Source organism: Podarcis cretensis, assembly GCF_951804945.1.
Source record: "Podarcis cretensis genome assembly, chromosome: 2".
NCBI lineage: Eukaryota > Metazoa > Chordata > Lepidosauria > Squamata > Lacertidae > Podarcis > Podarcis cretensis.
In genome coordinates this window covers 124,643,562-124,654,495 of record NC_137171.1, presented here as the reverse complement: position 1 = coordinate 124,654,495, position 10,934 = coordinate 124,643,562, and the positions used below count along the sequence as shown (strand labels likewise).

Sequence of the window (10,934 nt, the reverse complement as noted above, 5' to 3'; positions counted from 1 at the left end):
AATTAAGGGGCCAATGGAGCTAAACATTTTTGTGGGTTTCATGCTCTCTATAAGCGCCATCTGTTGCATGTCCCCACAACCATCTATGGGTCCCAGAAACACAAGGCTCCTGAACACAAGGCCCATAAAGTTCCCGCACCACTTTGATTGCGCTACACACCCTGATTGCTTCCTGGTGTCTGGAGTACGCATTGCTCCCGCCTCCCATGATTCTCCAATACAGTTTTGGAAGTTCCAGGCAGCTGTAAAAGTTCTAAACAGTTCTATAAAGTTTATAAAAGTGAAATCTTAGTCTGCTTCAACAGAAGTATAGTGTCCAGATCAAGGGACGTAATAGTCCCAGTCTATTCTGCCTTGGTCAGACCACACCTGGAATACGGTGTCCAGTTCTGGGCACCATATATTAAGGTAGATATTGATGAGTTGGCAGGTATGGGGTGAAGGGTGACCAAGATGACCAAGGGCCAGGGAGGAATGGGGGAGACCACCTCTCCATCCTGACCCTCCCAGGGAGGAGGAAGAGGAAGAAAGTATAAAGGGAAGTCACAGCTCAGAGGCAGATGAGGATAAAAGTTGGGAAATCATGAGAGAGCCAGAGCAACATCTGGCTGACACGTCATTAGAAACCATTCTAGATCCACCATGTCCCAGAACCCGGCAAGCCTTAAAAGTAGGAGAGCAAAGAGCTCAAAAACAGAGGGTATTTAGCAGCACCAGCAGAGGAGGTGATGATGAATGAGGAAGTGAGAGAGCCGGGGGCTGGAGATTCACTTGGAGAAATAACAGGAGTGACAGTGGACATCCTTGTTCCATTCCACGACTAATTACAACATTTTGGTAATGTGAATTCCCTGTGATCTATATCTTCCAATGTTTTAACAAGTTTTCAGCCAAATCCAAATTTCATAACTACTTCCATTAAGTTGGTTGGTTCTACATGATCAAATGAGGGTAAAGATTTTTTAAACTGAAACATTTTTCAAGAATCTCATTTCCCTACCTTCTTGAAAAATAATATTTTAAGAATCAGATGCTATCTTTAGCTTTTGCTGTCAGGTGCTCCTTTGCGTTCAGATCAGGTCTCAACAAAATAATGTAGCATTTGGGAATGAAGATGCAGCCCAGGAGCCCAGCACTGGAGGCCAAGATGGAGAAAACCTGAACGGCTACCATGTATTTCCCTTTGGTGCTCAGGTAGGTGGGCACAAAGGACACCCAAACACTGCAGAAGACAAGCATGCTGAAGGTGATCAGTTTGGCTTCATTGAAGGCCCCAGGCAGCTTCCTGGCTAGGAAAGCCACCGTGAAGCAGATGGCCGCCAGGAAGCCCATGTAGCCAAGGGCACCATAGAACATGGCCACAGACCCTTCGTTGCATCGCAGGATGATCTCCCCAGGCTGGGAGTGCATGTCAGAGTCTGGGAATGGTGGCGAGATCCCCAGCCAGATCATGCAGATGACAACTTGGACACAGGAACAGGAAATGACAATGGAGTTGGCCAGACTTTTCCCCAGCCATCTCCTCACCTTGTTCCCTGGCTTGGTGGCCAGGAAGGCCAGCACCACAGTGATGGTTTTTGCCAACACAGAAGAAACAGCAACAGAGAAGATGATGCTGAAGGCTGTTTGTTGGAGAAGGCAGGCCCCTTTCCTTGGCCTCCCAATGAACAGGAAGGAGGACAAAAAGGAAAGCAGGAGGGAAACGAGGAGGATGTAGGAGAGGTCCCGGTTATTGGCTTTGACTATGGGAGTTTCGTTGTACTTAATAAAGATTCCTAAAACAAAGCTTGTGGCTAAGGACCCCAGTAGGGCAAGGGAAAGTAGGACAACCCCCAGAGATTCTTCGTAGGCTAGGAAGGTGATATGCTTGAACAAACATTGATCTCGGTTTTTGTTTGGATGCTGGTTTTCTGGGCATTTTTTGCAATGGTCTGCATCTGCAAGAGAGAGAGAGAGAGAGAGAGAGAGAGAGAGAGAGCGAGAGAGAGAGAGAGAGTAATGTCTACTACTCTGGATTCAGCCAAGCCCTGAGCAGTATCTAGCGTCTTGGGAGAGATTCAGTCGTAGAAGAAGTCAGTCTTAGACAGCCACAGATCACTACAGGTATTTAATTAGGTTTTTCTAAACATTAGCTCTACCCCGAATAAATTTTGAACAGATTCCAGGGCTGGAGATCCCCTGCTTTCTCTCTGGCAGGTTGGGCTGCTTGGAGCCCCCTATACCAGGGCCAAAAGGAGTATCAGGGGTCTGTGCAGAAGTCTAATATCTACCCTAGGTCCATAACAATCTCCCTCCTTAAGCACCCCGGGTCAGTTAAGTCTAGTCAAAGGCAACTATGGGGTGCACCGTTCATCTCGCTTCAGGGAGCTGGTGTTTGTCCACAGACAGCTTTCTGGGTCATGTAGCCAGCATGACAAAACCGCTTCTGGTGCAAAGGGGCACCATGACGGATGCGTGGCAAGTCCCCCCCTGTGAAATGAAGACTAATAAGACATGATGTAAGGTTAATGGGCGTAAAAGGCCACAACATTATTGATTACAGGAATTGGAAGCTATTGGCCTTAGGCATTGGCTCCTATTGACTACCCGGCATGGTGACCTGGAAGGGTTATCCACCAGCCGTGGGAGTCCTGTTGAAGTACGCCAACCAGGATCCCACGGGTGTCACCGCTCGGGGGCATGCCGTAGGCCCTCACCTCCCTAGGTTTCGGGCAGGGCAACTGGACTACCCTTTTCATTGTGGGAAGGTGATGGCGCTTCCTTCCCCCCCTCATTTGCATAACAATTAACCCCTGCCAATGCCTAACTGCCAATACCAAGGAAGTTGTGACGTTTTGCTATGAGGTAGGCGAAGAAACCAAATGGCTGAAGCGCGCCAAGTGGAAAGATTCCTACCAGGCCCCTTGCGGTGACCAACCGAAGTCCATACCAAGGTCAAAGCTAGCTAAGCCTAAAGGGTGGGTGGGATGGGAAAAACCGGTCAGCTGGAACGGGGCAAAGAGGGCGGTCCCCGGGTGCGCTGGCCTTAAATGGGTTAGGCCACGCCTCCACAGCCCACCGATTGGCGGGCCAGGTCATAGACACGCCCGGGGATTCCCTCGATCTCACGGGGGCTAAGAGCCAGCCCCCGCGTGTGTGGGAGGGGGTGGGCCCGCAACCCTACCTCCTTCCCAGCTCAGAAGTAGCTTTACCTCCCGCTGCAGTGACATCTATCCTTCTATTTGCACTGGTGTCCTTTCGAACTGCTAGGATGGAAGAAGCTGAGACAGAGAAACGGGACCTCAGCTCGTCGCGTGGTTTTGAACTGCTGACCTTCCGATCAGCAAGACCAAGAGGCTCCATGGTTTAGACCTCCCTCTTCACATTTGATCAAAGGTATTTTTTGGAGTGAGATTTTGTAGTAGGACTGAGGAGTGGGATATGGGTTACCCACCCGGGAAGAATGGCAGATGAAGGTGATGGACTATATGGAATGGGCGGAAATGACTGGCAGAATCCGAGACCAAGGTGAAGAGTTGGTGGAAGAAGACTGGAAGAAATTTAAAGTTTATTTACAGAAGCATTGTAAAATTAAGGAATGTTAGAAGGATGTTGGAATGAAATAATGTAGTTTTAGCAGAAATTATATAAAGGATTAAGTAAAAAATGGATAGTTAATTGGTGAAAGAAGAGAATGTAAAATTACAATATATTAAGATAAATTATTAGGATAAGAACAAAGTTGGAAAGGATTTGCTGAAATATATAATTGAATTAGAATACAAAAAAGGGAGGTGTGAGGAGGTCAAGGAAGTAAGCAAATGAAAGTAAGCTATGTAAAGGTCTGATTTGTTTTTTTCTTCTTTTTTCTTTTTGTGATGATGGTGTTTTTTATGTATTGTTCTGTCTTCTTACTTTTTCCCCCTTTTATATATTCTTTTTTTAAAATTGATATTCTTTGTATTCCTTTTTTTGTAACCTTTAAAATTTTAATAAAAAATTATTATTTTTTTAAAAAAAGGATATGGGTGGGCAGGCATTTAGTGATTGACATGTTTATATCCTCCTTTACTATATTTATATATATATAATGTTGATGATACGTTTTAGAACAATATCACGAACTATAATCATGAAAAAGAGATTGATGATGATGATGATTTGGACCACCCAGTTCCCTCCCACACATGAACCATACCAGCCTTGTCCTGCCCAGAATTGGTTTTGAGAGATTCCTGACGGAACCCTTCTCTCTTCCCCAAGGCCAGCCTTCCCCTTGGAGTCACCCACCTTCCTGAGCGGAGATGGTCCCTTCTGCACAGGGAAGACATTCATAACAGCAAAGAGGCTTCCCTTCCTGAATCACCTTGACGGATCCAGGGCGACAGCTTTCCACACACCTGGAAGTAGGAAGGGTCTAGGCACAAAGACGAAGAGCGTCAGTGAGAATTGTTCTTTGAGGCATAGTATGTTGTCATCTGCTGTAGCATCTAGACTATAGCTTGAAACTCAGCATTTCCCATCACTGTCCATTACATGAATTATTCATGATTAAATTCGGGGAAAAACAAAGGACCTCCATTAAATAAAGTTCTGTATATGGGCCATGAGCTATTCACTACTAATAAAATTCAGGTAGCAACAGAAAACCAAGGAACCCCCCTTTCCCCATACACACAGTTTAGCAGGAAGCCTCCTTTGGCACCCAGCTGAGCAGAGGAGCTGTAGGAACTATCTGGAACAACAGCCCAGTGCTGGAGTTGACAGGCAAGTGAGGGCAGCAGCCCACAGAACAGGGAGCACTTATTAGAGCTCATAGAAAAGACAGCAAAATGACAGGCATGATTCCCACTCCCCGTCACCTGATTGAGCCACTTGGGCCACACAATGGCCTCCTGGTCGATGGTGCACTTCAGGTCTGGGGATCCCTGTCTGTCGATACTCCCAAACTTCACTCTGAGGACGCATTTATTGGGGAACACCACCCAGTTCACAATGTCCAAGTCAGCTGCCAGCTCCCCGTTCTCATCCAAATACACTCTGTCCATGGAAGAATTGTAGAACTGGGTGTTTCCTAGGAAAGGGTGGAGCTGGAACAGAAGCAAAGATGAGAGCATTTAGAATAAAGGGAAGCAGAGGCCCCTGTTTTGCTAGCCCAGAAATGGAAAGTCAGTGAGGTCCCAGCTAAAGAGGACTGGCAACTTAAGTGGACAGAATATGCAGAAATTGTAGATTTAACACACAGAATAAGAGAGCAAGAAGAACATACATTGAAAGAAGAGTGGAAAGCATTTATTGAATATATGGAAAATAACAGTATACAGCTGAAAATGGTGGCAGCATTAAGACAAATTCAACCCTGTAAATAATGTTTGATGGATGTAAAAGTAGAAAACTGATTTGAATGGTTATAGTAAAATATGCAGGGGTGTATAAGATGTACCAATGGACCAAGGAAAGAGAAGAAGGGAAGTCACTGGATATTTGTAAAATGTTTATTTGGAATTGTTATATTGAAAATTTAATTAAAATTATCTAATAATAATAATAATGATGATGATGATGATGATGATGATGATGGAAGCATACTGACAATCCACTTCCCCTTTGCTTAGAGCTGGTTGCAAACTCAAATAGTCATGGAGGGATCTTGTCACTTTTGGTTCATACTCTTTTCTCTCTCACATAAACCCCAATCTTAAATTCAGTTCTCCACATTTCTGAAGCATTTTTAAAATAATAATAGAAACTCATCACAATTCTTCAGCATTTCTGTGTGATTTTCTCCTAGTAAGCATGTTTTTGAAGGATGCTGCACCCTTGGATTGTTTCAGAAATTAGGTTTGTTTTTCCTTTCAAGGCAAACTGAATGAAATCTCTAATGTGGGCTTCAGCAGGGAAAGGCAGGAGCTTGGTGGAGGGAGCAGAGAGCCAGAGCAGAGTCAAGCGTGTGTCAAAGGAATAGAGACTAGAGACAGCCTGATCAATGTCATCTCCCCTGCCAAAAATAATTCCAACTTGCGGGGAAAGGAGAATTGGGCACATGATGGGAGCAGTTGCTTGGGGGGCTGTGCAATGAGGCAAGAATACGAATAGCAAACAGAAATGAAAAATGTATATGTATTAAGGAAGGTTGAAAATGGAAAATGGCTTTAAGGTATTGTCGAGAATGTATAACTTGCTGCTGAAATGGAATACCGAGGATGAAACGGTTAAATCTGCTATGATAAAATGGGCACAAGATATTGGTCATAACATTATGTTCGCTGACTGGGAACGGTTGTGGACCACCGGTTTGAAATTTACGGCATGTAATGCCTTAAGAGAGAATATTATGAAAATGATGTATAGGTGGTACATGACCCCAGTCAAGCTTGCAAAAATTTATCATCTGCCCGATAATAAATGTTGGAAATGTAAAGAGGTTGAAGGTACATTCTTTCACCTTTGGTGGACGTGCCCAAGGATCAAGGCTTTCTGGGAGATGATTTATAACGAAATGAAAAAGGTATTTAAATACACTTTCCTAAAGAAACCAGAGGCCTTTCTCCTGGGCATGGTCGGCCAATTGGTGTTAAAGAAGGATAGAACCTTTTTTATGTATGCTACCGCAGCAGCAAGAATACTCATCGCAAAACACTGGAAGACACAAGATCTACCCACCTTGGAAGAATGGCAGACACAAGTAATAGACTATATGGAATTGGCAGAAATGACTGGCAGAATCCGAGATCAAGGAGAAGAGTTGGTGGAAGAAGACTGGAAGAAGTTTAAAGTTTATCTACAAAATCATTGTAAAATTTATGAGTGCTAAGGGCAGTGTAAATGAAATGATGGGGTTCCAGTGATCAGGATAAGGAAGAGTATAAAGGGAAAGATAAAGGATAAAACGATTTTGAACGAGCTTGCTGAAAAAACTTTTAAAGTGGAATACAAGAAGGGAGGCGGGAGGAAGTAAGGAAAATAAGGTTTTGAAGATTATTAGAATGAACCAGAGCTTTCTTTTAATGTTTCTGCTATTATTATGTTGAATCTTTTGTATGTTTTTGTTTTTTATGTTTTCTGATATTGTTTGTATTTCTGATGTTTGTTATTTGTTGTTTCGAAGTTTGTTATATTTTGTGAAACTTAATAAATATCATTATAAAAAAAAAAGAAAATGGAAAATGGCTAATGTGTTTTGCAAACTTTGGGTTTTTTCCATAGTAGTTTTTTTTCTGAAGGGCTCCAGGCTCTTGCTGAGATTAAGATTAACTAACTGGTTGTTGTTCTCTGCTAGCTAACGTGAGTGTTGTAACCTTAGATCATGTGACGAAGGTATTGGATTGCAATATCTCCTTTTTGAAGGGAGTTGCCTTTTAGTCTTTGGCTCCAAAACTCAACAGAGTCAATATGTAAAGCAAGCTGTCCAGATGGTAAAGCAAACAGCCTGGAGGCTGAAAGGCAGGAGAGAGAGAAAGAGGGAGAGAGGGAGAGAGGAAGAGAGAGAGAGAGAGAGAGAGAGAGAGAGAGAGAGATCCCGAGCCTGTGTTGGACAGAATGATGTTCTCATTCTGTTATAAAGAGTTCTGTGAGTAAAGAGTGAATAATATTTCTATGGGCCTGGAAAATAATTCATTTCCAAAGGAAATGAATGCTTCCAATTCTTATGCTTCTAATCATTTCAAACTGCACAATATTCAATATCTGCAACACTACAATCAATTGTCATGCTCAGTTGAGATGTCTATGAAGGGAAAGAAAATACCTGCCATGGCTGTAGCCTTTGAAGTCCCATTCTCTCAGTTCCCCTCTGCTTAGATCTAGATGAATATGCAGCATTTAAGGCACGAGCCACGGCTTGCAGAGTGTTGTAGATCCTGTAGCTGTCTAGAGAGAGGATTCTTTCCAGATCATCTTGGGGAAGCCTCTCCAGTTTCTCTCTCTCTCTGCATCTTGTCCGGCCTTTCACTGAGAATGCATGCTTTAAATAGGAACAATTAAAAGCATCTTCCCAAAACTTCTTAATACCAAAGAAAAAGGGTAGAAAATCACCGTATTTTGCCCCTTTACTTGTCTCAGTGAAGAAAGAAAATATACCATGGGTGTGTTGGAAAGATATCTCATTATACATCAGCTCCAGGGCGACATCCCACAAAACTGTTGTGATGAAGATTTTTCCAACAATGAATTTCATCACTGTGTCAAAAATCTGTTGTATAATGAGTAGTCCATCTAAGAAAAAAGTCATTTCCCCATAGTAAACAAATACACGCACTTGCCTCCACTTGAGGAATGGAAGACGAGACATGTATACTCCATTTGTATTCAGTCCTTGGATGCTTTGTGAGATGACAACACAGACCCCGCTCTTGATGAGCACGGGTGTCAAGCTCTTCAGGAACCTCTCTCCATTGTCGGTGTCTGGTGCAAGGAGGCCAATCAAGGTCCATCGGAAGTGCTGGAGCAGCTTGACAATCCCTGGGTACAGGGCTTCTTCTTTGGGGACCATCCGGTAGAAAAAAGGGAAATGCCTCTTATCATTCAGAACATGAGAGACAAAAGCATAAGTGACCTGGGAAGAGAAGGAAGATTTGTATCTTGTTTGATTTCAGATCAAAGCCTAAATATTTCTAAGCCCAACGTGAGATTGGGAAGGTCTTAGGAAGGAGGAAGGTCTATTGCAAGGACCCTTTGGTGGGAACAGTGATTTCCTTGAAGGTTGTGGCAGCCGTAAAGAAGGCAAATTTGATGCTAGGGATCAACAGGAGGGTAGCTGAAAATAAGACTGCCAATATCATAATGCTATTATACCTCTCTCCATTCCTACCTGTGGGATTTTATAGATGCCCAACACGTTTGAAATCCGGATGGAGTTTTGAGAGTCGGACCCTTCGAGAACAGCCAGTAAGTTAGTCTGTTTACCACAGCTGTAGTTTGGAAAGCTCAGCTGCCCAATGGACAGCATGTCTAGCAAAGCATCATAGGTCACCCTTCCATCAAAAAAGTTCTCATGGATGCTGTAGCCCAGGGTGATGTTGGGTAACAGCTTTTGATTCTGGTTGATCGCTTGAATGGCATACAAGAAGGAGAGGAGCTGCCAGTACTTTGTGGGTCCTTTCCTGGGGGGAGAAATTATATACATGCCAACACTGTCCAAGTGATATTTCTGTTCTACCTCTTATATTCAGCTCCACCTCTCTTTCAAATCAGAACCAGTGAAGGCAGTGAAGGTCCTTTGTGAGTGTCTGGAGGTGGATGGAGGTTGGATGGCAGCTAACAGATTGAGGCTGAATCCTGACAAGACAGAAGTACTGTTTTGGGGGGACAGGAGGCAGGCAGGTGTGGAGGACTCCCTGGTCCTGAATGGAGTAACTGTGTCCCTGGAGGACCAGGTACGCAGCCTGGGAGTCATTTTGGACTCACAGCTGTCCATGGAGGCGCAGGTTAACTCTGTGTCCAGGGCAGCTGTCTACCAGCTCCACCTGGTACACAGGCTAAAACCTTACCTGCCCACAGACTGTCTCACCAGAGTGGTGCATGCTCTAGTTATCTCTTGCTTGGATTATTGCAGTGCGCTCTATGTGGGACTACCTTTAAAGGTGACCCAGAAACTACAACTAATCTAGAATGCGGCAGCTAGACTGGTGACTGGGAGCGGCCGCCGAGACCACATAACACCAATCTTGAAAGATCTACATTGGTTCTCAGTCCGTTTACAAGCTTTTGGAATGGGACACTAAAGAGGACCAGGTAAATTGCGTTATTATAAAATGGGCGAAGAATGTGGGACATAATATATTCAAAGTGTTGGTGCTGACGTTTAAGCCCTAAACGGCCTGAAGAAGCGTCTCCACTCACATCGTTCAGCCCGGACACTGAGATCCAGCGCTGAGGGCCTTCTAGAGGTTTCCTCACTCTAAGAAGCCAAGTTACAGGGAACAAGGCAGAGGGCTTTCTCGGTAGTGGCACCCGCCCTGTGGAACACCCTCCCACCAGATGCCAAAGAGAAGAACAACTTTGACACTTTTAGAAGACAACTGAAGGCAGCCCTGTTTAGGGAAGCTTTTAATTTTTAACAGACCACTGCAGTTTAATATTTTATTTTAAAAATATTTTAATATTTAATATCCATCCCCACAAAACGTCTTACCAATAAAAGCTGGTGGAAGGACATTGGCTAAAGATATGAGGATGAAACATAGTGTTTGTGGCAGAGAGGACCCCACTGATGAGGTGGTCTCCTGGCCTGAAATAATTAGGTGAATCTATCTCATCCCTTTCCAAAGACAAGAGGCATTTTGTGTTCAGTTTCCCACAGTCCCCATAAGGCAGTAGAAGCAGTAGAATGAGGACCATCTTTTTTCCTCCCAGGAACGAGCACCTCCCTTACAAAGAATTAGAAGTCTTTTGTTGTGGTCCTTGCAAGATGCAGTAACTTTCTTCTCACTAACGGAGCCGTGCAGAGGGATCACATCTGAAGTGGAGAGAAGTCAAGCCAACCTCATTCTGGTACAGTTATCATCTGTCCTAAATCTCAGCCCCCCCCCCAAGTTTTGAGTGGCTCAGGAGGCATATATCTGCCAGACCTTTCTGCCTCAGATCCATAACATCACGTTTAGTGGACTCAAATGTGATCTTTGGAAGCAAGAAAACCACACACACTATCATTTTGATAATTATATGGAGAAGAAGTACCACCTCTGCAAGTTCCTAGACACTTTATGCAGCTCCACCTGCAACTGTGGGGCTGAAGAAAAACATGTTTGCGAAAACTCCAAGATCTGCCTCCAAACTGTGAGATGCAAATGCCAAAGATTGGTGAAAAGTACCAAGATTAAGAGTTAGAAGTTCCCTGAACTATCATACGTGAGCCCTGGCAGAATCCCCCCCCCCCCCCCCGCGCACTGATGCTAACACAGGATAGGGCTATTCTGATGAATTTGAGAGGTGAACAAGGGAACTGAAATTTCACG

The 10,934-nt window shown here is 44.1% G+C and overlaps 1 protein-coding gene across 1 annotated transcript; it reads right to left on the bottom strand.

Annotated features, from left to right (window-relative positions):
• Positions 1-1,018: 1,018 nt before the first annotated feature.
• LOC307208300 (vomeronasal type-2 receptor 26-like) lies at positions 1,019-9,368 on the bottom strand. The gene is made up of 4 exons (XM_079962975.1): positions 7,727-9,368; positions 4,842-5,069; positions 4,270-4,396; positions 1,019-1,937 (listed from the first exon to the last, which is right to left on the bottom strand). Exons 1-4 carry the CDS (start codon positions 8,468-8,470, stop codon positions 1,027-1,029), a joined length of 2,010 nt encoding a protein of 669 aa, XP_079819101.1. The 5' UTR covers positions 8,471-9,368; the 3' UTR covers positions 1,019-1,026.
• Between the last annotated feature and the right edge of the window lie 1,566 nt (positions 9,369-10,934).

What these genes read in the sequence shown, in the direction of transcription:
- LOC307208300 (XM_079962975.1), bottom strand. Translation starts at nt 8,470, where the DNA reads ATGGTCCCCAAAGAAGAAGCCCTGTACCCAGGGATTGTCAAGCTGCTC. An exon ending in AAAGGCTACAGCCATGGCAG is followed by an intron (nt 5,070 to 7,726) that starts GTATTTTCTTTC and finishes CTTCTGTTCCAG; the next exon opens with CTCCACCCTTTCCTAGGAAA. An exon ending in GGCCCAAGTGGCTCAATCAG is followed by an intron (nt 4,397 to 4,841) that starts GTGACGGGGAGT and finishes CTTTGTGCCTAG; the next exon opens with ACCCTTCCTACTTCCAGGTG.